Here is a 23,884-nt window from a genome sequence, read left to right on the forward strand (position 1 = left end):
AAGGGGAAATCGGCTTGCCCCCCCCCCCCCGTGGCCAGATCCTTGTCTTTTGTTGCCTTGGCTAGCCTGCCTGGCGTGTGCCGAGCCACTGGGCTTGAAAGACGGGTTTTGCCGAGGCCTGGGGGGGGTCACGACAGGAGGCTGGGGAGCTGCGATGTTTGGGCACACCTTTTTTTTTTGGAAGGGGGGAGCGGTGGCTTAGTGGTGAGGTGACCGGGTGCAGGTAAACATCCTTAATCACCTAATTGCGCCATTTTATTTGAGCGCAAGGCGACTGGGTGACCTGAAGCCGGTTCTCCGCCCCTTAGAACCTGTTTTCACAGACGGGGCTTAGCTGTGCCAAGGCAATGCCTCTGAGCATGTGCAGAGTGCCCTTCGCTGGCGAGTGCCGGGGGCCTAGGGAAGCCCCTTCTCTCAGGTTCTGTCTAACGCGGCGTTTCTTATTTACCGTATTTTTCTGTGTATAAGACTAGGTTCCCCCCCTAAAAATAATGTCAAAAATTAGGGGGCGCCTGATACACGGATACATCTCCCCCCCATTTTCTTAAATCTGAGTCCCCCCAAAATATGGGGCGTCTTATACATGGGGGGTCGGCATCTTATAGACAGAAAAATACGGCACTTACTTTACTCTGTAAAATTTACACGCTGCTTGAGTGTTGTTGTTTTTTTAAAAAAACCAACAACCCACAAAGCAATTTATGAAACAATAGAACTATCAAAATAAAAAATAAAATAAAAAATTGTCCAATAGCACCTCAGAGACCAACTAAGTTTGCTTTGGTATTATAAACTTTCGTGGTGGCTATGCACACCGTCTTCAGATACGGAAGTTATACCAGAACAAAATTAGTTGGTTCTCTAAGGTGCCACTGGACAATATTTTTATGTTATTTTTTTAAATTTTATTTCGACCGCATCAGAACCAGCCCGGACTCCCTACCTGAAATTAGAACTATCAGTAAAAGCTGTTTAAAACAGTTTTTTAATAATGTCCGAATCAAAACTGTAAAATCAGCGCTGAAATAAAAAGAGATGGAAACATGTTTTGTTACATTTAGCTAGCAGCAACTCTCTTAAGATTTCAAGTCTTTGCCAGCCTCCCTGGCTGTGCTGTTGGGATGGAACCCGAGACCTTCTGCATGCCAGGCATGTGTCTACTGCAGAGCGACATCCTGAAGCAGGAGCATGGGAAACAGGCTGTGTGCACATTGTGCACTTAAACCACATGACTTCCCCGAGAGGAATCTTGGGAACCGTAGTTCTCACCTTCGCGGAACTATAACTCCCAGCTCCCGCAGCAGCAAACTACAGCTCCCAGGGTTCCTTTTCGGGAGGGGGGAAGTTGTGTGCCAGAACCTTACTGACATGCACTTTCCGCTGCGTGTTGCGGGGGGGGGGGGTTGTTTATGTGATGGCACATTGCTCTCCCCGCCACTTGCCATGATGGCCGGAGCGGAAGGGTCTCTGCATTAGAAGTTGTGGTTTCGAGGCTCAGAGCAGGGCACCGCACTTCCTATGTGCAAACGTGAGGACTGTTTGTGGCGTGCGAACGGGAAATGCTTAAGCCTGGGGTGAGGTGGGGGCGCCCGCGGGCTCAGGTCAGTCTCTAAATTTGGAGCCTCCTTGGATATTTCTGCAGCCACAACGAGCTCTAAATAAAATTACTTTGGGGGGGGGGAATGAGATCTAGAAACTTGGGTTGTTTTTTAAAATTTTGGGGTTAGGGGAGAAAGCGTTGCAGATTCCAGCTCTATCTCTGCTCCAGGGATAGATCTTCCCCAGATCGCAAGCAGGGGCTCCAGGAGATCCCAGACTCTGTGCCCTCTCCCAAACGCCTCTCTTCCTTACTTGATTTGCACCCGCGTTGCAGGGGGGTTGGACTGGATGACCCTTGGGGGGCCCTTCCTTCCAACCCTGCGATTCCCCTTGTTTTCCAGGAGTGCCTTGAAAGTTTTCCGACAGCTTGAAGAAGATGATTGACGGCCACGAGGTGAGTGGCGTCACCCGTCTTTCCGTCCCCCCCCCTTGCCCCCGTCGCCCTCCTCCTGCACCTTCCTCTTTCCCAAAGGGTGCCGCTCTGTCACCCTCCCAAGTGTGGGTGGGGAGAGGGTGAGAACCTAGGAAGGAGCCAAGACCATCGGTCCATCTAGCTCTGTATTGCCTGCACTGGCCGGCAGCAGCTCTCGGGCAAGGGAGATTCCAACCTGGCTGGCGATAGCAGGGGTTGGACCGGGACTTTTCCGTGTGCAAAGGAGGCAGAGATCCGTAAGCTCTGTTCCCACCCCAGCAGAGGAAGCTTGCCTTATGCTGATCTGTCAGCTCAATATTCCCTACACGGACTGGCAGCAGCCCGACTTGGAGGTGAACTGCGGCCCTTTCTTTTCCGTAGGAGCTTCTGGATACAACGCAACAGTCCCTCAAACATCAGCTGCAGAGTCTGGTGAAAGAGTACGTATTGTGATTGGGGCACCCGCTCCGAAGGGTCGGTTTTTTGTGGGGTGGGGGGTGGGGGTACCAGAAGAAGGCAGCTACAGGTCGACCAGGTGGGGGGCAGTTTTGCGTTTCAAAGGGGAGGGTGTCGAACCTTTCTTGTATGTCCCATGCTGTATTTGGCCTTCGAGGGCGGACCCCCACATCCTGTGGCTGTGAGTTCCGCAGATCACTTGTAAGCTCCGCTTTCTGCAGCTGCTGAAAACAACCAGCTGACTCTTTCTGCAGCCCTTCACCATGAAAGAGAAAATTGCAAGCCTTGTAAAGCTTTAGATTTTGTGGGCAGTCGCGGTTTCGGCAGCCGCCAGCGTCGATTCCAGGAGTTCCCGAGAGCTGAAACCTTTCAGCTAATTGTCCCATAGATTTTAGTAAACATTTTTGGTAGATTGGCATACTTTTATTACGTACGGTGCGAAAGAGGAGAGCATGGGCCTCCGCTTACATTGCTAATTATTATTATTATTATTAATAATAGTAGTAATAATAATTTGTACCCCACCCATCTGATTGGGTTGCCCCAGCCACTCTGGGTAGCTACAAAAGTTGAGGGGTATAACCGCCGATGTAAATCAACCATGTGGAATTGTATAGCTGGCAGGGCCCCCCAAGGTCATCCAGTCCAACCCCCCTCACGTCTCCAGAAAGGGCGGTTTTTTTTGATCCTGTATGGCTCCTTGCCGTTTTGCATCATGACGAAAACGACGAAAACGTGTGTTTCAGGGACATGAAGCAGTTCAAGGAGACCCGGAAGGAATTCGAACGCAGCAGCGAAACCCTCGCCAGCGCCCTGCACCACAATGCCGAAGTGCCGCGGCGGCGCCACCACGAGGCCGAGGAGGCCATGGTCGCCCTGAAAGCCGCCCGCAAAACCTTCCGGGCTCGAGCCCTCGACTACGTGCTGCAGGTGGGCCGCCAGCGGGCAGCTCGAACTCCTGGGTTCTCTTCTCTGCTCTGGGGAAGGGCGGCAGGATCGAGTGGATTCCCTCTCCTTTCTGATTTGGTCTGGGGCTTGGAGGGCCTTTCTCAATCCAAGGAGGGTGTTCCCTTCAGGTCAACCTCACTGGGGTGGCGTTTTGGGGGACGGGGCCAGGTGCAAAGTGGTCGTGGCAAAGGGGCGTGGTTTCCCCTTTTGCTCAATGGGCTAGCCCTGGGTGTCCCAGTGTGGGTGACACACTGCCTTGCTGCGGGACAAAATTTGAGGGGGCTCCCCCAGCCCTTGGAGGCACAAGGCTCTGGTAGAGTCCTAGAGCCCCCCAACTTCCCAGCTCAAGGGATGGGAGGCGTCAAATGTTGCTGAGGGCCACCTAAAAGGGGCTCGAGAGTCCTGAGGGCCAAGCAGAGAGGTATGAAGAACCACATTTGCACACCCAGACCGTATATTCTCTGGCCCTAGGACCCAGGATTTGAAGATTTCCTGGCCCTAAGACCCAGGTTCAAAACCCTCACTCAGCCCTGAAGCTCGCTGGGCGACCCTAGGCTTCGGTCGCCACTTCTCGGCCCTGCCCTGCAGGGTGGTTGTGCGGAGAAAAGACAGGCCAAAAAAATCACGTGTGTCACCTGGAGGTCCTTAGAGGAAAGGCAAGGGTACATATGCAAGAAATTTTTGGAAAAGGATAAAATGAATGTTGGGAGGGGTCTCTGGCCGAACCCCACGCTTGGCGTTGGAAGCAAAGTATGAAGGACCGAAGCGACGGAACGGGCTTCTATGTCTTTCAGATCAACGTGATCCAGTCGAAGAAGAAGTTTGAGATCCTGAAGTTTGTGAGTACCTGATGGTTTGTGTTTCAGCGTAGGCCAGCCTTGGACTGCAACCCCAGCCAGCCAGGGGGTTAAATCCTGGTTCTTTGGCTGTGCACCTGTTCTGTGTGGGGAGCTGGCAGGTGCAAAGACTGGGTCACCTGCCCTCCATTCAGCCTCGGCCCGTTGTGGCGACCACACAGGGTCCCCGGACGTTTCACCGCCCATTGATCCCTGTGCCAGTGTGGTGTAATGGTTAAGAGCGGTAGACTCGTAATCTGGGGAACCGGGTTCGCTTCCCCGCTCCTCCACATGCAGCTGCTGGGTGACCTTGGGCTAGTCACACTTCTCTGAAGTCTCTCAGCCCCACTCACCTCACAGAGTGTTTGTTGTGGGGGAGGAAGGGAAAAGGAGAATGTGAGCCGCTCAGAGACTCCTTCGGGTAGTGAAAAGCGGGATATCAAATCCAAACTCTTCTTCTTCTTCTTCTTCTGTGCCACCACGCTCTCTCTCCGCTGCCACCAACCAGGCCCTACCTGGTAAAATACCGAGTCCAGTCAGGGTTTAATTGAAACATGAAACTTATGTTTATTTAGTGCAGTTTAACAAGTGTGTGGTTTCCAAACCTTCACAGCCAATTACAGTTATTTACTTGTCTCCTTCGTTCCTAACTGTTCCTGCCTCCCAACCCTCCAACCTCCACCTCAACCTCCCAATCTCAACTTCTCCCCCCCAATGAACTCCCCCAGAGTGGGTTTTATAGTGCCTCTGACTCAGGGGTGTAGCAAGGGGGGGCGGGCTGCCCCGGGTTCCATAATGGAGGGGGTGACAAATTATCAAGGAACAATTTTATTTGGAAAAAAAATAATTCGATTTTTTTTTTTTTGAAAATGCCTGCTCCGAAGGTCTTATCTTACTATACTAGGGATTCTATAGCTATATATGAAATTTCATGCATATCGGTTAATATCTTGACCCTCCTCCACCAAAATAGCTGTTTCCTTGGCTGTTTTCCTATGTCGTGAATGCTGAAATTTCCGTTCAGTGGAGCACTTACTGTTCCCAACCCTAACCCTGTGGAAAGCCATCTCATTAGACTTTGATTTGATTTTGAGATGTTTTTAGGAGGTCATTTGATTATTGTTTGATTTTATACCAATGTTACGTATCTGACGTTAGCCACCCTGAGCCCGACTTCGGCCGGGGAGGGCGGGATATAAATAAAAGTTCATTATTATTATTATTATTATTATTATTATTATTATTATTCCTTTGTAAGTAAATATGAAATAACGTAAAACCATTTTTGCAGGGAGGGAAATCAATGGGGGGGTTGACAAGAAATTTTCCGCACCGGGTACCACCTGACCTTCCCATGCCTCGTGGGGTGTGTGTGTGACATTTTTTTTTTTTGCCCCGGGTACCAATTCACCTTGCTACGCCCCTGCTCTGACTCCACCTTCCGCCTCCCTCTGGGTTCCGATTGGGTCACCTGTTTAACTGTTTCCCTGCCAACACTCCATATTCTAGCATCACATACCTATTTTCAGGCTTAGGACTGAAGCACATGTAGAAATGAGGGTATCTCTGAGCACACCCAGAGTTCCCCCCGCCCCGCGGCAACCAGCTGTAGCCATCTCCCACTTGTCTAGGCTTTCCTAGTCAAAAACGGCGGCTTCTAGGCAACCCCGGACCCCCGGACCTTTTTCTTTTAAAATCATAGCTGCTGCTTTGCCAACAGACCGGCTCCTACCCCTGAACTGTTTTCTACGCCTGCTGATTATGATTAAAAAAAACTATTTAGGTATCTGTGCCTGAGTTTGCTTCCCCCCTCTTCCCTCCCTATCCCCCTTTCCTTGTGTGTCGTGCTTTTCTTTGTTTAAGATAACAAGCCTGCCGTCGGGGATGTCTCATTTTAACCGACCGTATAGTAGCACAACGCTCTTTTCAGCCAAAGAGCTGGGTTCAAACGCTCATAACTTAAGCAGCTGTCGCAAAGCTGACAGATACCATCAGACATAAGCCAAAAAATATAATAAAAAATCAATGGAAATATCTCAATGATTACTTGAGTAAACAAGGAGTGAAAGAGAGATTTTGGTTATGTTTAGAATAAGTTTAAATAAATATGAGAAGGTTCGGAAGAGACCTGAAATTTTGTATATAATGAATGTTGATAGTTTAAAAATGACAGATGGAATGATGTAGAAATTAGAAAATGAATCGTTGTATAAGCACTGGAAGTACATTTGGAAGAATAAGTATGCTTTCTTTTTCCTCTTTCCCTCTCCTTTTTTCCTCCCTCCCTCCCTTTTCACTTCTTTCTTTTTTTCCTTCTTCTTTCTTTCTTTCCTTTTCCTTTCTTATATTTTTCTACATTTCTCCCCCTTTTTCTTTCTCTTAATCCACCCTGTTTCCCTTTCCTCTTCGTTAACTGGAAAACTTTTACAAATTTTTATAAGTTACATAAGTTATGGAATATATTTTTTTCGTTTGGGTTTGGTTGTTGCTATTGTTCTGCATTATTGTTCTTCATTTGTATTTATTTGTATTTTAATAATTATAATAAAGTTAAATTTTAAATATTAAAAAAGCAGCTGCTTCCTGTTTTCCCAGATGTTGACGTTCATGGAGGCTCAGTCGTTCTACCTGGAGCAGGGGTTCCAGGCGGCGAAGTGGCTGGAGCAGTATCGGAAGGACCTGGCGGCTCAGGTGAGCACCCGGAGGAGTCCAGGGAAGGAGCAGGGTTCGAAGGAAGTGGAGGAAACAGCGGGGAGATAGGTGGGCAGGAAAGATATAAGTTCTCCTTCCTCTCTCAATAACGCTGGAACTCGAGGACAAAAGTGACAAAGCTGAGTGTTGGAAGATTTAGGACAGATACCTAGTTAAACTGCGGAACCCCCTGCCACAGGAGGCAGCGGTGGCGACCAACCTGAATGGCTTTATTGGATAAATTCACGGAGGAGGAGGAGGAGGAGCAGCGAGAGCTATGGATGTTTACCAGCCTCAATGCCCACGCTGTCAGAAGCAGTAAAAGCTTCTGGGTGTAGTTTGCTGGAAACCGCAGGGCAGGAGAATTGCTCTTGAGTTCGAATTCCGCTTGTATCTGGGGCATCTGGCTGTGAGAAGAGAGCGGATGCTGGGCTAGATGGGCCGCTGGCCTGATCCAGCAAGCTTCTCGCTATGATGATCTTCTCCTGCCTCCCTCCCAGCAACTGCTAGAGGGAGAGGGAGGAAGCTGGCTGGGGCGGGGGGGGGGGGAGGCCGGGGGAACCAGCCCTGTCAGCAAAGAAGAAAAGAATCGGATAAAAACAGGATGCAGGAATTCAGATTCCACGCCGGCTGCCGTGATGCAGCAACCTCTGAGCTCCGCTTCTGGCTTTTCGAGGTAGGCGGCTTGGCCGGTAGGAGATGCTTTGCAGAATGCACATGATCGCGAGACCAGCGAGCGAGAGGGAAAGCTTGGAGGCGGGTGGAAACGATTAGGATGCCGGTGGGGAAGAAAATGCTGCAATCGGGGGTTTCTGATTCTGGGTTCTCCAAGCCATCATGAGGACTAGGACCCTGACATAGCCGGCGGTGCAGCTGTAAGGGTTAGTGGCAAGTGACTCCCGCAGGCACCGTGTGGATTATTTCAGGGGAGCCCTCCAGAAGGCCGTTGCAGCCTCCCGATGCTGGACTACAAGTCCCATGCTCCAGCGCAGCCCAAACATCTGGAGGGCGCCAGGTTGGCGAAGGCTGCTCTGAGCCAGCGTCCTTTGGCCTTGGGTTGCCTGACGCCGTTGGACTGCAGCTCCCATCACCCAGGGCAATCGGCTGAGCTGACTCAGGATGATGGGAGTTGTAGTACATGTGGAGATTGGCGAACCGGCGATCTTCATTCGTCTTGACTCCCTTCATCCTTTCACCCTTCCATCCTCCTCCCTTAAACTCATTTCAAATCTGTTTCCATCCCCAGTTATGGTTTTTCCGAGTTAAAATCTCTCTCCCCACCGTCTTCCTGGCGGAAGCGACAAAATGTATTGGCAGGGTGACCCCAGATCTGTTGTTTTGGCTGGAATGGGCCTCCCTCCCCAGTCCAGTGTGCCGGAAGGGAGGCGGGGCGGGGAATGCCAGGCAAACATTCGTGTTCCTCTCAGAGAAAGGGACCCAGGCGTCCGGCCTCAATTCCCCTCCCTCTCTTCCTCCAGCTCGATCAGTTGGTCCTGGAGTCGGCCCGAGAGAAGCGGGACATGGAACAGAGGCACACTGTGATAAAGCAGAAGGTTTGAGCACTGTGGGGTGTGCGTGTGTGTGTGTGTGCCTCAGTTTTACCTTACGGGAGCCGCCCAGGGAAGGGAGGAGCCTCGGGGAGGCGGAGCTTCCGCTTTGGGGGAAGTTCTAAGGGGCGGGGCTTGGGACAGGTGGGAGGAGCCTTGGAGGGCGGGGAGGGGTTTCGAAATGCAGTCGGCTGGGCTTGGCAGGGGAGCGTCTGAGGCTTGGGCGGAGCTTGCGGGCGAAGGGGTGGGGCTTGTGGCAGTGGGCGGAACAGCACAGGGCGGGGCTTGGTGGGTGGGTGGGAGGAGTCAAAATCAGAAGAAGAATAGAATCGTAGCAGTAGGTTAAAACTCACTTTGAGTTTCTGAGCATGTGGGTGGGCGTCTTTTCTTTCTGTAATTATGTGGGTCTGCCCCCCTCCCACTCTTTCCCAGGACCTGTCCCAGGAAGACGTGGTTCCCGAGGTCCGTACGGAGCCCGGAGGGGTGGTGATGGAAGGCTACCTGTACAAAAGGGCCAGCAATGCCTTCAAGACCTGGAGCAGGTGAGCGGGGCTGCCCCTCTCCTGCGCGGAGCTCGGGGCGCTCCTGTTTCCCACCCTCTCTAGCGGGACGGGCGAGGCTCGAGGGCACGGTTTATTGAGTTTATCTCCCGCACTTCCTTCACAGAGGTAACACGGTTTGCAACCGAAAGCATTCTAAAACAGGTTAAAAAATTTTTTTTTTAATTTTAATTTTATTTTTTTAAGTTTTATTTTCCAAAAGCCAAAAAGATACCAAAAAATACTACTACTACTACTACTACTACTACTAATAATAAAAGGTATAAATCACAAATAAAGGTACGGAAATAACAAAGAAAAATAATAATTAACAGATCACACCAACCTTTTCCCCCCTTTCCCACCCACCACATTGCCATATACTTCTAACATATTTCAACATAAATTGAACTAAAATATGACTTCCTTCCATCCATGCTAGACCTTGTTTTACATTCTTATCTTTATTTTTGTGTTGTTACGTTTTGTTTTATAGATATTGTTTATTTTTATTTTACTCCTTTTCCCCTTAACAAACTTTATCATATGCATATTTCTGTATCTGAGCAATGTTTCGTTATATATTCCTTCACACATTCCCAGTTCTTTAACAGACTCTGTCTTGATCGTCCACAGTTTAAAACGCCTAAAGCCATTTACAAAAATCCTAGCTGCAATTTCAGCTAAGAGCATCGGGCGGTCTTAGCGCTGCAGTATTGTTCAGCCACCACTTCAGCATTCCACAGGCCATCACTAAAAAGGCCCCGTTCTCGTGTTGCCGTCATCTGGGCAAGAAGAAGGGGGCAAACGCAGGGTCCGGGACAGTTCGTAAGGGGAGAGGCAATACCTTGAGGTATTGGGGTCCTGAGCCATTTTGGGCTTTATAGGTCAAAAACCGGCACTTTGAGCCTGGAAACTAATTGGTAGATTAGAGAACTGGGCCAAAGCAAACAAGATGAATTTTAACAGGGAGAAATGTAAAGTACTACACTTGGGCAAAAAAAATGAAAGGCACAAATACAGGATGGGTGACACCTGGCTTGAGAGCAGTAGATGTGAAAAGGATCTAGGAGTCTTGGTAGACCACAAACTTGACATGAGTCAACAGCATAGCTGTCAAGTTCTCCCTTATTTTAAGGGAAATTCCATTATGCCGAATAGGCTTCCTCGTGAGAAAAGCTAAAACTTGACAGCTATGGTCAACAGTGTGATGCAGCAGCTAAAAAAGCCAATGCAATTCTGGGCTGCATCAATAGGAGTATAGCATCTAGATCAAGGGAAGTAATAGGACCACTGTATTCCGCTCTGGTCAGACCTCACCTGGAATACTGTGTCCAGTTCTGGGCACCACAGTTCAAGAAGGATACTGACAAGCTGGAACGTGTCCAGAGGAGGGCAACCAAAATGGTCAAAGGCCTGGAAACGATGCCTTATGAGGAACGGCTTAGGGAGCTGGGTATGTTTAGCCTGGAGAAGAGAAGGTTAAGGGGTGATATGATAGCCATGTTCAAATATATCAAAGGATGTCATCTAGAGGAGGGAGAAAGGTTGTTTTCTGCTGCTCCAGAGAAGCGGACACGGGGCAATGGATTCAAACTACAAGAAAGAAGATTCCACCTAAACATTAGGAAGAACTTCCTGACAGTGAGAGCTGTTGGACAGTGGAATTTGCTGCCAAGGAGTGTGGTGGAGTCTCCTTCTTTGGAGGTCTTGAAGCGGAGGCTTGTCTGTCAGGAATGCTTTGATGGTGTTTCCTGCTTGGCAGGGGGTTGGACTGGATAGCCCTTGGGGGTCTATTCCAACTCTAGGATTCTATGGTAGCCATTGCAGTCATTCTAATACTCAAACCATCTTGCTCGGATGAGCAACCTGGCCTCTGAATTCTGCGCCAGCTGCCGTTTCCGAACCACCTTCAGAGACAGCTCCACCTACAAGGCATTGCTGTATTCTGACCGAGTTAGATTGCTGGAAATTGCAAACAGAGAGTGTCTCGTTGCACTTTGCCCACCTGCAAGGTCCTCCCTACATTCCTCATGAGCTGGATGCAGCCTGAGTTGCCAACTGCTCCTGTTACACACGTTCCGCCGCCGTCCCTCCCCTCCCCTGCAAACTCAGTGGCCTGTGGCCAAACAGGATTTGCCGATTTTCACAGCCCTCCAAGCAATAACCGGCCCCCCAGCAACGTGACTGTCTGTGGTGCAATCGATACACGTTATCTGAGTGCAGGATCAGCACCTATTGGTCAGTGCCCGAGGCGTATAATCTCCCCGCTCCTTCCAATACCTGGAGCAGTTTTTGCAGCCTCTCATTATTCTGAAAGTATTTGCAAGGGTCACAACGCACCTGTACTTTTAGGCTTTGGAAAAAAAAGCACAGGTTACCGCCCCCACCCCCCCGTCCGAGCTAGACCCACCCCCGAATCAAGAACGCCTTGTTTTCCTTGAAAATATTGCTGCCGAATCTTTATTGCTCAAAGCCACCGTTATTTCCCTCGAAGGTCCAGTCGGTTTCTCCCGAATAAATTTCAAAGGTCCGGACAGCTCTGCCCACTCACCCTCAGTTCGAGAACAACTTTACGTTTCCAGAACAACTTTACATTTCCTTAGGTCTGGCTCAGCCTTTGTGCACCTGGTTGGCTTCCAGATGTTTTGGACTACAGCTCCCATAAGCCCCCAGAAATGTTAAACAAACCACCCTCTCCTCAGCCTCAATCAGCTCCAGAGGTGGGTGGGATTTCTGAGCTGGAAGAAGCTTGCTGTAAGGACGTTCAGTGGTTGCTCATGAGAAATCAGCCGAAGGCAGAACTTCTAAAAACTAAGTTCTTTATTGTGCGAATATTTACAGTGGAGCAAAAGTACAAACGTCTATCTCATCCCTCCGCAGAGTCCAGGAATGAACCCTTCCGGTCCTTTGTCCAGCAAAAGAGGCATGGGATTCTGAACCCCCGCCTCCCCCTTCCACGTCTTCCCTGTCTGTGAACTCGGGGCGTGGGAACCTGACCCCGTTCCCTGCTTTCCCATTGGTGCTCAGGCTCTGCGATCCCTTCAGAGCCCCTGCGCCGACTTCCTGCCTCTAACTCCCCCTCCCCACTAGAGGAATGGTCGCTTCCGGCTGAGGAGGGGGATGACAAACTGGTAAACAACGGAGGAGGTTCCCTGTACTGCAAACGCTCCTGCGACGCTACCAGCCGTGGGGAGGGGGTTTTCCTGACCCTTGCGATTGGTGGAGCTTTGGGACACGGCCCTATGAGATTCCGAGTCGAGCATCTTTAACTTGGGCACATATACCATGTTAAAGAAGGAAAATCTGCTACCCCCTTTCTCTTCCCCAACTCCCTTCTCCCCCTAACCTTATACGGTGTACAATACCAAAATCTCACATGAAATATAACTTACCTGTTACGTTTCGTTTTATAGATACCTTTAATTTTTCTTTATTTTATTCCTTTCCCCCTTACAAACTTCATCATATGCATATCATGATTTCTGCATCTGTTTCATTATATATTCCTTCACGCATTCCCAGCTCTTGAACAAACTTCGTTTTGATTGTCCTCTAATGGCTGCTGTCAATTTTGCTGTTTCCTCGTATTCAACAAACTTATTTTGCCACTCAGTTACTGTCCGGTGTTTTATTTCCTTTCCGATTCCTCGCTGTGAGCACTCATCATGTATATTTTCTCAATTGCAGACGCTGGTTTTCCATCCAGAGCAACCAGCTGGTGTATCAGAAGAAAGCCAAGGTGAGGAATAGGAAATGGATTTATTTGTGAGCCTTTGAGATGCGTGTGAATTTTGGGGGCCGCCGAAAAGACCGAGGGGGAGCGGGGGAGCGCAACTCCCCTAGGAAGAAAAGTTTGCAGCGTTTTTTGGCCTTTTTAGTTTGGAGAAAAGGCAGGATTGAAGCTGCCAAAAGGGGGATAGAGAAAAGCTTCTCTTCCTCTGTCAAACACAAGAACTCAGGGACACTCCATAAAGCTGGACGTTGGAAGGTTTAGGACAGATAAACTAAAATATTTACACACTGCAAAATTAAACCACGGAACTCCCCGCCACAGGAGGCAGTGATTATACAACTTGGATGGCTTTGAAAGTGTATTAGACATTAGAGTATCAGTCTAAACATGAAAGAGATAGAGAAGTCGGCTAGGAAGTCATAGGCCCAGGGGTAGTCTGGGAATCTGCATGGAGAGCCAGTGTGGTGTAGTGGTTAAGAGTGGTAGACTCGTAATCTGGGGAACCGGGTTCGTGTCTCCACTCCTCCACATGCAGCTGCTGGGTGACCTTGGGCTAGTCACACTTCTTTGAAGTCTCTCAGCCCCACTCACCTCACAGAGTGTTTGTTGTGGGGGAGGAAGGGAAAGGAGAATGTTAGCCGCTTTGAGACTCCTTCGGGTAGTGAAAAGCGGGATATCAAATCCAAACTCTTCTTCTTCTTCTTCTTCTGTCCCCATGCAAACCCTTCTTCTTTTAATTTTAGTGATTTGTTAGCAACAAAAAGTAAGAAAACAAAGAATTTAAAATATAAAGCGCCGCAGCCCCGAAGGACAAAGTTACAAAGACAACAGCGCAGTTCCAAAGGGGCCGTACATTATTAATCCATACAGAGATTCCCTTTGCAAATATTTCTAAAAATAAAAGCATTATCCACCTGTGAGTTCCATTATTGTTGAGAATAAGGGTTTTCTGTAGTCTTAAATGGGCCATGAGTTTCTGTTTACTGGCGCCGCTGAGTGACCCCGTGCCTCCATGTTTGTATAAGAAATAAAATTATGCCATAAAGGTAAAGGTAAAGGGACCCCTGACCATTAGGTCCAGTCGTGTCCGACTCTGGGGTTGCGACGCTCATTTCGCGTTACTGGCCGAGGGAACTGGCGTACATCTTCCGGTTCATGTGGCCAGCATGACTAAGCCGCTTCTGGCGAACCAGAGCAGCGCACAGAAACGCCATTTACCTTCCCGCCGGAGCGGTACCTATTTATCTACTTGGACTTTGACGTGCTTTCGAACTGCTAGGTGGGCAGGAGCTGGGACCAAGCAACGGGAGCTCACCCCGTCGCAGGGATTCAAACCGCCGACATTCTGATCGGCAAGCCCTAGGCTCAGTGGTTTAACCCACAGCACCGCCCGCATCCCCTGAAAGAAAAAGGAAAAAACGGTCATTTGAGCTCTGAATACTTTCAGTTTATGAGATTCCTTTTCCAGAAGGGTCATTTGCCCAAACCCTTGAATGCTGGCGATCCAAATCATTAAGATTCAAGGCTTCCTGGGAATTGGCAGCGCAGCCGTGGGCTGACGTTGAGAGATGAGAAATCGGTTCTTTGCTTTTCAACCCTGCCTTCTGCAAAGCTCGCTTGCACCCAAACAGAACCAGCACGTTCCTCCCCCTGTCACACACTTCAATTTGCTTTGTTGAATGAAGAATTAGGAGCCTGAACAGGTTTGGCAGACTTATCTGCTAACCCGCAAGGGTGTGTGTGTGTGAGTGTAAGATTAATTCTATCCCTGGGGTGGAGGAGAGTTCAGATGGATTAATACCGGGGATGAGGGCAGGGCATGGATGGAAAGAATGAAGGTGGCGTCTGAAGAGGGAGAGGCAGGGGGCTGAGTGTGCCAGGCCCAAATCCTGCCCCTTTCCTTCCTGAGCGCAGGATGTCGTGACGGTGGTTGTGGAGGATCTTCGCTTGTGCACGGTCAAGCCTTGCCCGGACCACGAACGCCGTTTCTGCTTCGAGGTGGTGTCTCCCACCAAGTGAGTTTTCTCTTCCCTGTTAAGCCCTCAAATATATATATATTTACACGGCAGCTAGACTGGGGACTGGGAGCGGCCTCCGACACCACGTAACACCGGTCCTGAAAGACCTACACTGGCTCCCAGGACATTTCCAAGCACAATTCAAAGCTTTGGTAGTGACCTTGATTGAAAGCCCTAAACGGCCTCTAAGGCCCAGTAGACCTGAAGGAGCGTCTCCACCCCCATCGTTCAGCCTGGACACGGAGGTCCAGCTCCGAGGGCCTTCTGGCAGTTCCCTCCCTGCGAGAAGTGAGGTTACAGGGAACCAGGCAGAGGGCCTTCTCGGTGGTGGTGCCCGCCCTGTGGAACGCCCTCCCACCAGATGTCAAGGAAATAAACAACTATTTGACTTTTAGAAGATACCTGAAGGCAGGCCTGTTTAGGGAAGTTTTGAATGACTGGTGTTTTAATGTATTTTTAATCGTTCGTTGGAGGCCACCCGGAGTGGCTGGGGAAACCCAGCCAGATGGATGGGGTATTAATAATAATAATAATAATAATAATAATAATAATAATAATAATAATAATTTATTACTGGGCCACAGCAAGCCTGTCCCACCCCAAAAGGTGGCTTTTTGCACGGCGAGATGTCATGTTGCACAGGGACGTATTCACTTTGTCAGATCTCCATGGGGGAGGGAGAGGGGAATGGGAGGTTTCAGATATGGTAATATGGAGAAGCTGGAATGCGTGACCAAGACGATAAAAGGGTCTGGCATCCAAGACTCATGAGCATATATAGAGTGGGAGAAATCTGGCTTGCCAGTGATACATGTGAAAAGGATCCAGGGGTCTCGATGGACCACAAGCTGAACATGGACCCACTGTGTGATACAGCAGCAAAAAAGGCCAATGCGATTCTCGGCTGCATCAGCAGAAGTCTGGTGTCCAGGTCAAGGGAAGTCATAATCTCACTCTATTCTGCCTTGATCAGACCACACCTGGAGTCCTGTGTCCAGTTCTGGGAGCCACAATTTATTATTATTATTATTATTATTATTATTATTATTATTATTATTATTACCCCACCCATCTGGCTGAGTTTCCCCAGCCACTCTGGGCGGCTTCCAACAAACGATTAAAAATACATTAAAACATCAGTCATTAAATAATACTTCCCTAAACAGGGCTGCCTTCAGACGTCTTCTAAAAGTCAGATAGTTGCTTATTTCCTTGACATCTGATGGGAGGGCGCCACCACCGAGAAGGCCCTCTGCCTGGTTCCCTGCAACCAGAAGGCCCTCGGAGCTGGACCTCCGTGTCCGGGCTGAACGATGGGGATGGAGACGCTCCTTCAGGTATACTGGATCCTTTGAGGCCATTTAGGGCTTTCAAGGTCAGCACCAACACTTTGAACTGGGAAAGAAGGATATTGGCAAGCTGGAAGGTGTGCAGAGGAGGGCAACCAAGACTGGAAACCAAGCAATGGAAGAATTTAGCCAGGAGAGGAGGAAACTGAGAGGCAGCCATTGTCAAGAGAAAGCCTGTTTTCATCTGCTCTGGTGGACAGGACCTGAACCTGGGGATTCAAATGACAATGAAGGAGATGCTGATTAAATATTAGGAGGAACTTTCTGACGGTAAGATCTGTTGGCCAGTGGAACGGACTCCCTCAGAATGGACTCTCCTTCCTTGGAGGTTTTCCAACGGAGGTCGGATGACCGCCTGTCAGGGATCCTTTAGCGGTGATTCCTGCATCTCGGGGGGGTTGGGGTTGGGCTAGATGACCCTTGGGGGTCCCTCCCATCTCTACAGTTCTGTGATTCTGTGTTCTCCCTCTTTGAGCCTTTGCTGCCCTTCTGTTTTTCCCTGGCAGGAGCTGCTTCCTCCAGGCAGATTCGGAGAGGCACCAGCAAGCTTGGGTTTGTGCCGTTCAAAACAGCATCGCCTCTGCTTACAACGAGGAGCATCTGGAACCCCGGGGGCAGGTAGGGGGTGGCCAAACACCGGAAGAGTTAGCAAATTCACAGTATTCCGGTCCCAAGCCGTCGCCCTAAACGGAAGACACCCACAACGTTTTGCTTATTGCGTTTAGCTGGACTTCCCTGCGATTGGGCTGGTGGGGGGGACAAATTTGGTGTGTCGTTTAAGGTCAACCTCCCTAAGTCGCACGTCCTGAAATGAAATCCCAGCTGTGTCCTTTGAAATGTGCACTCCTCTCAGTTTTGCAGCGCCGTCCTCCAAAATGCCCTCTTCTCTGTGCTCTGGGCTGGGTTTTGCCCACCTAGACCAAAGCAGCCAAGCTCCCCACAATCTCTTTTTTTAAAATAATATTTTTACTCAGTTTTCATTTCATCACATTTAAACAGGTCCTTATTATACTCTTTACGTATTCGCTCAGTGGAGCTTCGAATTCCCTCCCTCCTGTATCATGGTTTCCATAGTTCATTATTACTTCACAGCATTTACCGGTATACATTTTCCCATTTACATTTCACTCCTTCCGTTAATTACATTTTTAATAGATATTATTATTATTATTATTATTATTATTATTATTATTATTATTTTATTTTATTTGTATCCTGCACTCCCTGGCCAAAGCTGGACTCAGAGTGGTTAACATCATATAGATAAGACAATATGCGCCAGGGATTGCCCGGCTCCTCGCGAGGAGAGGGCGAGGAGAGGTCCTACTCGGGAGGAGAGCTGGGGCAAAGGTATTCCTTGTGAGGAGCGAGGGGAGAGAGATCCTCCTCTCGAGGAGGAGGGGGACAGGAGGACTACTCGAGAGGAAGAGCTGGGTGGAGGTCCTGCTCACGAGGAGGGCAGGGAGAGAGGTCCTCCTCGGGAGGAGGACTGGGAGAGCAGCCCTTTGCAGCTCTCCACAATCTCAGGCCAAGAGAGAGGTTGGCCTTTCCTTGTCCCCCGATGCCTGAGATCCTCTGAGCAGGAGTTGTGAATCGAACCTGGGAATCCTGCATGCAAAGCTTGTGGATCCGCCCAGGTCGGATTCTCCTGGCTAATCCTTGCCACCGACTGCGCTGCGTCGGCCACACAGGAGCTTCGGGCCGGAGGCTTCCCACCTGCAGCCGAGCCCTATTTTCTGCAACGTGTAGAAAATAAAGCTCACTGGAGGGGGCTGGATTTGCATAGGAATTAATGGGTGCGTAATTTGTGCGTGTGTTACATAAGTGACTTGAGCTGCATAAATTGTGCTTATAATAATAGTTTTGGCAACTGAATATTGGTGTGTTGACTATAAATGCGATGAAGGCAGCTTATAGAAGCGTGCTTAAAGTACGCCACAGTACAGAACTTTTGTGCAGAGTCTGCCATACACGGGAAAGGAAAATTTTAACGCCTCTTCCAAAAACCAAGTCTTTGTGTGCCAGAAGCGGTTTAGTCCTGCTGGCCACATGACCCAGAAAGCTGCCTGTGGACAAACGCCGGCTCCCTTGGCCGGAAAGCGAGATGAGCGCCGCAACCCCATAGTCGCCTTTGACTGGACTTAACCGTCCGGGGGTCCTTTACCTTTTTTTAACCCTCTCCCGTTGTTGCAGATTTCTATTTTTGTCGCTGTTTTTCACTAAGGTCATAATTTCTTGACCTGCCTCTGGTGCTGCGCCTTTAAAATATCCAAAATATTGTCGCAGGTGGCACTCTGGGGAGGTCCGGACTGAGGATATTTTTAAAAAATATATATTAAAAATCCTGTTTTCGTTGCACAACTCTGCTTACCGTCCTGCCAATCCATCCCTTCGAAACTTTCTTGTGCCCTGAAGTCCCTGAGGCTTACGCAGTCATTGCCTTCCCAGCCTGTATTGAGGACTAGCAACTTGGTTTTCTGGTGGCTGCCATTTCAAAAGGAGGATTGAGATTCTCACGCCCTGGTGCCAATTTCTGAACCTGGAAAGCGGGTGGGGTGGGGAATAAATGTGAGCCTTTTTTGTCCCACTCCTCTGCAGCCCCTGGAGCGGACGGCGTCCCTTTCTGCCGCAAAACTGCAGTCCCCCTCCAGCCGGAAGCTGCGGGCCGGGGTGGACAAGCAAGTCATAGACCAGGTGCAGAGATTAGAGGGCAACGCCCAGTGTTGCGACTGCCGGGAGCCGGCGCCCGAGTGGGCAAGTATCAACCTGGGCATCACGCTTTGCATCGAGTGCTCCGGAATCCACAGGTGAGCTGGCAAACTCCGCTTAGGGCGCGGATTCCAGTTCCTGGTTTTCTCTGCTGCTCCCTTTCCTGCTCTTAAGAGGCGGGGCTTGAGGGAGGTGGGAGGAGCCTGTGAAGGGAAGGGGCGGGGCTTGCACACCAGGGCTGGGGAGTGGGTGGGGCTTGCGACGATGTGGGGAGGTGCTTGACATAGATGGGAGGAGCCAGGGCTTGCACACCAGGGCTGGGGAGTGGGTGGGGCTTGTGACAATGTGGGGAGGTGCTTGACATAGATGGGAGGAGCCAGGGAAGAGAGGCAGAAAAGGGTGGGGTTTTGAAATCTTATCTTAGTAAGCTAGCGGCGGGGCTGAGGGTGCGGGAGGAGCCTGTGAAGGGAAGGGGCGGGGCTTGCACACCAGGGCTGGGGAAGTGGGCGGGGCTTGTGATGATGTGGGGAGGTGCTTGACATAGATGGGAGGAGCCAGGGAAGAGAGGGTGGGGCTTGGGTACAATCCAAGGAGAGGGGCTGCCATTTCTCCCACCCCATCTTGAAGGTTTCCCCCTCGGCTAGGAACTTAAGCAGAGCCTGCTGGATCAGGCCCAGAGGCTTATCTGCTCTCACAGTGGCCGACCAAATGACTATTATGGGAAACCCGCAAGCAGGATCTGAACCCAAGAGCCCTTTCCCACCTCTGCGGCTTCCAGCAACTGGGATTCGGGAAATATTTCTCAGCCCAGCCACCGTGGCTAATGTCATTTGATAGCCCTTCATGGATTTGCCTCATCCTCTTTTAAAACCCTCCGGGTCGTTGGCCACCGCTGCCTCCTGTGGCAGGGAGTTCCACAGTTTAACCGTGCCCTGCATGGAGCAGGAAGTGCCCTTTGCCTGATCTCTCCCTCCCTGTCTGTCTCCAAATTAGGAGTCTTGGCGTCCATTTCTCCAAGGTCCGCTCGCTGACGCTCGACTCCTGGGAACCTGAGCTAGTCAAGGTAAATGGGGGGGGCTAGTTGGGGGGGGGGCTCTGAACTCCCCATCGGTCGCCAGTGGTTGGGAATGTTGGCAGTGGCGTAACAAGGTCAGGTGGTGCCCGGTGCAGAATTTATTTTGTCAACCCCCCCCCCCCCATTGAAGGATTTGGAATTGTGAAGAAATACTTAGGTTTTTTATGATATAGTACTGGTTTAAGACTTTATAAGGTATGAATTAGAAGCAACAAGAGCAGCAGTTTTATGGAACTAAGAAAAGAAAAGGTTATAAGAAATTAAGATTTGTAATATGAGGTGGCATTTTGATTTAGAATTTAAATGAGATGTGAGGTTAAGATAAAGAATAATAATGATGGTGAATAGAATAACTAGAAAAGTTACTAAAGTAAATTAGAACTGAACGTAGGAGAGAGAACGGGGGAAGTCCCCCAAACAAGATTCGGAACAAGATTATAATTAATGGTTGGTGTGTTCCGGTTTGTAAGGTTTGTATTTGTTTTTCTTTTTATGTTATTGATGTTGTTGGTGTATTTGTTTTTTTCTTTTTGAATGATTGTCATTATATGTTGTTTTTAGTTGTATTTCTTCTGTTTAATGTGGAAAACCAATAAAGTTTCTGTTAAAAAAAAAAAAAAGAAATTCCTCTTCCCTCCCTCCACCCCCCATCAAAGAAAGCCATGCCCTCCTCTTCTCCTGCAGCGCAGGAGCGCAGGGGGCAAAAGCTCGCCGCCCCCTCCCCCGTGACTCCTAAGCCTACCCCCAGCCGACAAAAGGAAGGGAGAAGGGGGGGGAGGCCGCTGGCAAAGCTCCCTGCCTTCTCCCGGCGGCTCAGGGTACGAGTTGCATTTTGTCACCCCCCCCCTCATTGATGGCACACGGGGTGGACCGCCCCCCACCGCACCTCCCCTTCCTCCGCCAGTGAATGATGGGAGTTGTAGCCTCGCAAAAGCCGGAAGGCTGAAAGTTCACCGCTCGGTGCCTAACGGAGATGGGTCAGGGGGTTGTCGTGCCCCGGGGGGGGGGGCGCTAAGGTGCAGCTTCTGAGAGCCTCTCCTCTCCCTCCCCCCCCTGCAGCTGATGTGCGAACTGGGGAACCGAGTCATCAACCAGATTTACGAGGCGCGGGTGGAAGAGATGAACATGAAGCGCCCCCAGCCGGGCTGTTCGCGGTGAGGATGTCCCCTTCCTTGAAGCACCCCACATCTCCTCCTCCTTCCCTCCCCCCAGCCCCCGCCAGGTAAAGGTAAAGGGACCCCTGACCATTAGGTCCAGTCGCGGATGACTCTGGGGTTGCAGCGCTCATCCGCTTTACTGGCCGAGGGAGCCGGCGTACAGCTTCCGGGTCATGTGGCCAGCATGACTAAGCCGCTTCTGGCGAACCAGAGCAGCGCACGGAAACGGCGTTTACCTTCCCGCCGGAGCGGTACCTATTTATCTACTTGCACTTCGTGCTTTCGAACTGCTAGGTTGACAGGAGCAGGGACCGAGCAACCGGAGCTCACCCTGTCGTGGGGATTCGAACCGCCGACCTTCTGATCGGCAAGCCCTAGGCTCTGTGGTTTAACCCACAGCGCCACCCCGCCTGCTACAAACACCCTAAAAAAAAGAATTATTATTATCTACATTTCTATCCCACCTTCCCTCTGAGGAAGGCTCAGGCACAGAAGGAGAGAGATTTGTCTACACATTTGATTCCCTACCTTTTTATTCAGTACTTTATAATGCACCTGAAAATTTCAAAGCGCTCCCTGTGTTTTAAAAGATAAGGCGGTCCCTGTCCCAGGGGCTGACGCATTCCGGTAGACACGGCACAAAAGGAAAGAGGGATGGGGAGGGAGGAGGAGTGTACAGGTACCTGCAACTTGGTTGGCTGATAGCATGGTGGCCAGAAAGCACCTCCAATTGGTCGCCCAGTGGATGGTGCTGTTGCATAGGACTGTGCCAGAGGTACAATTGATTTGCACCACCCCTCACTCTCTAAATGGGGGGGGGGGCAGAGATAAAAGAGCCACTCCCAGCATGCACCAGGAAACTTTGGCTCCTCCCCCTTTGCTTGTCTATTCTGTGCAGGAACGTTGTGGAGTCTCTGAACATGTGCAAAATTCACCTTTGGTACCTGTCATTATTATATAAATTAAATTAAATTAAATTAAATTAAATCTTCTTTCGTTTCTCTGTGCCAAGGTTGGAGAAGGAGGCCTGGATCAGGGCCAAATACGTGGAAAAGAAGTTCATCACCCAGTTCCCGAAGGCCGGGGCGCGGCTGCATCGAGGCGGAGATGTCCGGGGGCTCGAGAAGCCCAAACCGTTCCCCAAACCCAAACCTCCGGGGCAGATCCGAGGGGGCGCAGGTAGGGAGAGAGGCTCTCTTCCTCCCCACCCCCCCACCCCCGCCCTTAGCGCAGGGGATATAAGATAGCTGTCGGTTTTCGGGAGATTTGCGGGGTTAAGAGACGGAAGTAAGGAGCCAGGTCCTGATGGTTTTCCAGAAGCGGTTTTCATGTCGATGCGAAAGGTCTCCTAAAACATGGAAATGATCAGGAATCATCAGGGAAAAGTGCTGTCCGAATGTATCCTTAAGCCAGGTCTGTTGTTTTTAATAGACCTGCTCTGAGCAAACTTATTATTGTGTTTTTAATATTTGGTTGGGAGCTGCCCAGAGTGGCTGAGGAAACCCAGCCAGATGGGCGGGGTATAAATAAATTATTATTATTATTATTATTATTATTATTATTATTATATATTATATATTATTTTGTTTATTGCATTGAATTACCCACTTTTTTCTCCAAGGGGGGGGCGATGGTATACACCAGGGGTCAGCAAACCTTTTCAGCAGGGGGCCGGTCCACTGTCCCTCAGACCTTGTGGGGGGCCGGAATATATATATTTTTGAGGGCGGATATATGAAGGAATTCCTATGCCCCAGAGATGCATTTTAAATAAAAGGACACATTCTACTCATGTAAAAACACGCTGATTCATGGACCGTCCGCGGGCCAGATTGAGAAGGTGATTGGGCCGGATCTGTCCCCCGGGCCTTAGTTTGCCTTCCCATGGTGTACACGGTTCTCTACCCTGTTTCATTCCCACAACAACCCATTGAGGTTGGTTAGGCTGAGAGCGGCAGTGGCTGCCTCCCCAAGCTGCCCTCCCCCTGTGAGTTTCGTGTGGCCAAATTAGGATTTGAACCCTGGTCCCTCCCAGGTCCTGATCCAACACCCTTAAGTAGGGACGCGGGTGGCGCTGTGGGTTAAACCACTGAGCCTCTTGAGCTTGCGGATCGGAAGGTCGGCGGTTCGAATCCCCATGACGGAGTGAGCTCCCGTTGCTCTGTCCCAGCTCCTGCCAACCTAGCAGTTTGAAAGCATATGAGTGCAAGTAGATAAATAGATACCGCTGCAGCGGGAAGGTGAACGGCGTTTCCGTGCACTCTGGTTTCCGTCACGGGGTCCCGTTGCCCCAGAAGCGGTTTAGTCCTGCCGGCCACATGACCCGGAAAGCTGTCTGCGGACGAACGCCGGCTCCCTCGGCCTGAAAGCGAGATGAGCGCCGCAACCCCAGAGTCACCTTTGACTGGACTTAACTGTCCAGGGGTCTGTTACCTTTTGTTGTTGTTGTTCAGTCGTTCAGTTGTGTCCGACTCTTTGTGACCCCATGGACCAGAGCTTCCTGCAGTTTGGCCAAACTCATGTTAGTAGCTTCGAGAACACTGTCCAACCACCTCATCCTCTGTCGTCCCCTCCTCCTTGTGCCCTCCATCTTTCCCAACATCATGGTCTTTTCCAGGGAGTCTTCTCTTCTCATGAGGTGGCCAAAGTACTGGAGCCTCAGCTTCAGGATCTGTCCTTCCAGTGAGCACTCAGGGCTGATTTCCTTGAGAATGGATAGGTTTGATCTTCTTGCAGTCCATGGGACTCTCAAGAGTCTCCTCCAGCACCATAATTCAAAAGCATCCATTCTTTGGCAATCAGTCTTCTTTAT

The 23,884-nt window shown here is 50.1% G+C and overlaps 1 protein-coding gene across 1 annotated transcript in view; it reads left to right on the forward strand.

Annotated features, from left to right (window-relative positions):
- The window catches only part of ACAP1 (ArfGAP with coiled-coil, ankyrin repeat and PH domains 1), a 38,164-nt gene that overhangs the window by 8,000 nt on the left and 6,280 nt on the right, over positions 1–23,884 (forward strand). Inside the window, 14 exon segments of the mRNA XM_033170647.1 lie at positions 1,944–1,993; positions 2,393–2,451; positions 3,214–3,397; positions 4,210–4,254; positions 6,847–6,942; positions 8,421–8,495; positions 8,922–9,031; positions 12,719–12,770; positions 14,679–14,779; positions 16,638–16,749; positions 18,730–18,938; positions 19,834–19,903; positions 20,975–21,069; positions 22,085–22,251. Of these exon segments, the coding sequence (XP_033026538.1) occupies positions 1,944–1,993; positions 2,393–2,451; positions 3,214–3,397; positions 4,210–4,254; positions 6,847–6,942; positions 8,421–8,495; positions 8,922–9,031; positions 12,719–12,770; positions 14,679–14,779; positions 16,638–16,749; positions 18,730–18,938; positions 19,834–19,903; positions 20,975–21,069; positions 22,085–22,251 (1,425 nt within the window).

This window comes from Lacerta agilis, chromosome 14 (genome assembly GCF_009819535.1).
Source record: "Lacerta agilis isolate rLacAgi1 chromosome 14, rLacAgi1.pri, whole genome shotgun sequence".
In the NCBI taxonomy this organism is placed as follows: Eukaryota; Metazoa; Chordata; class Lepidosauria; order Squamata; family Lacertidae; genus Lacerta; species Lacerta agilis.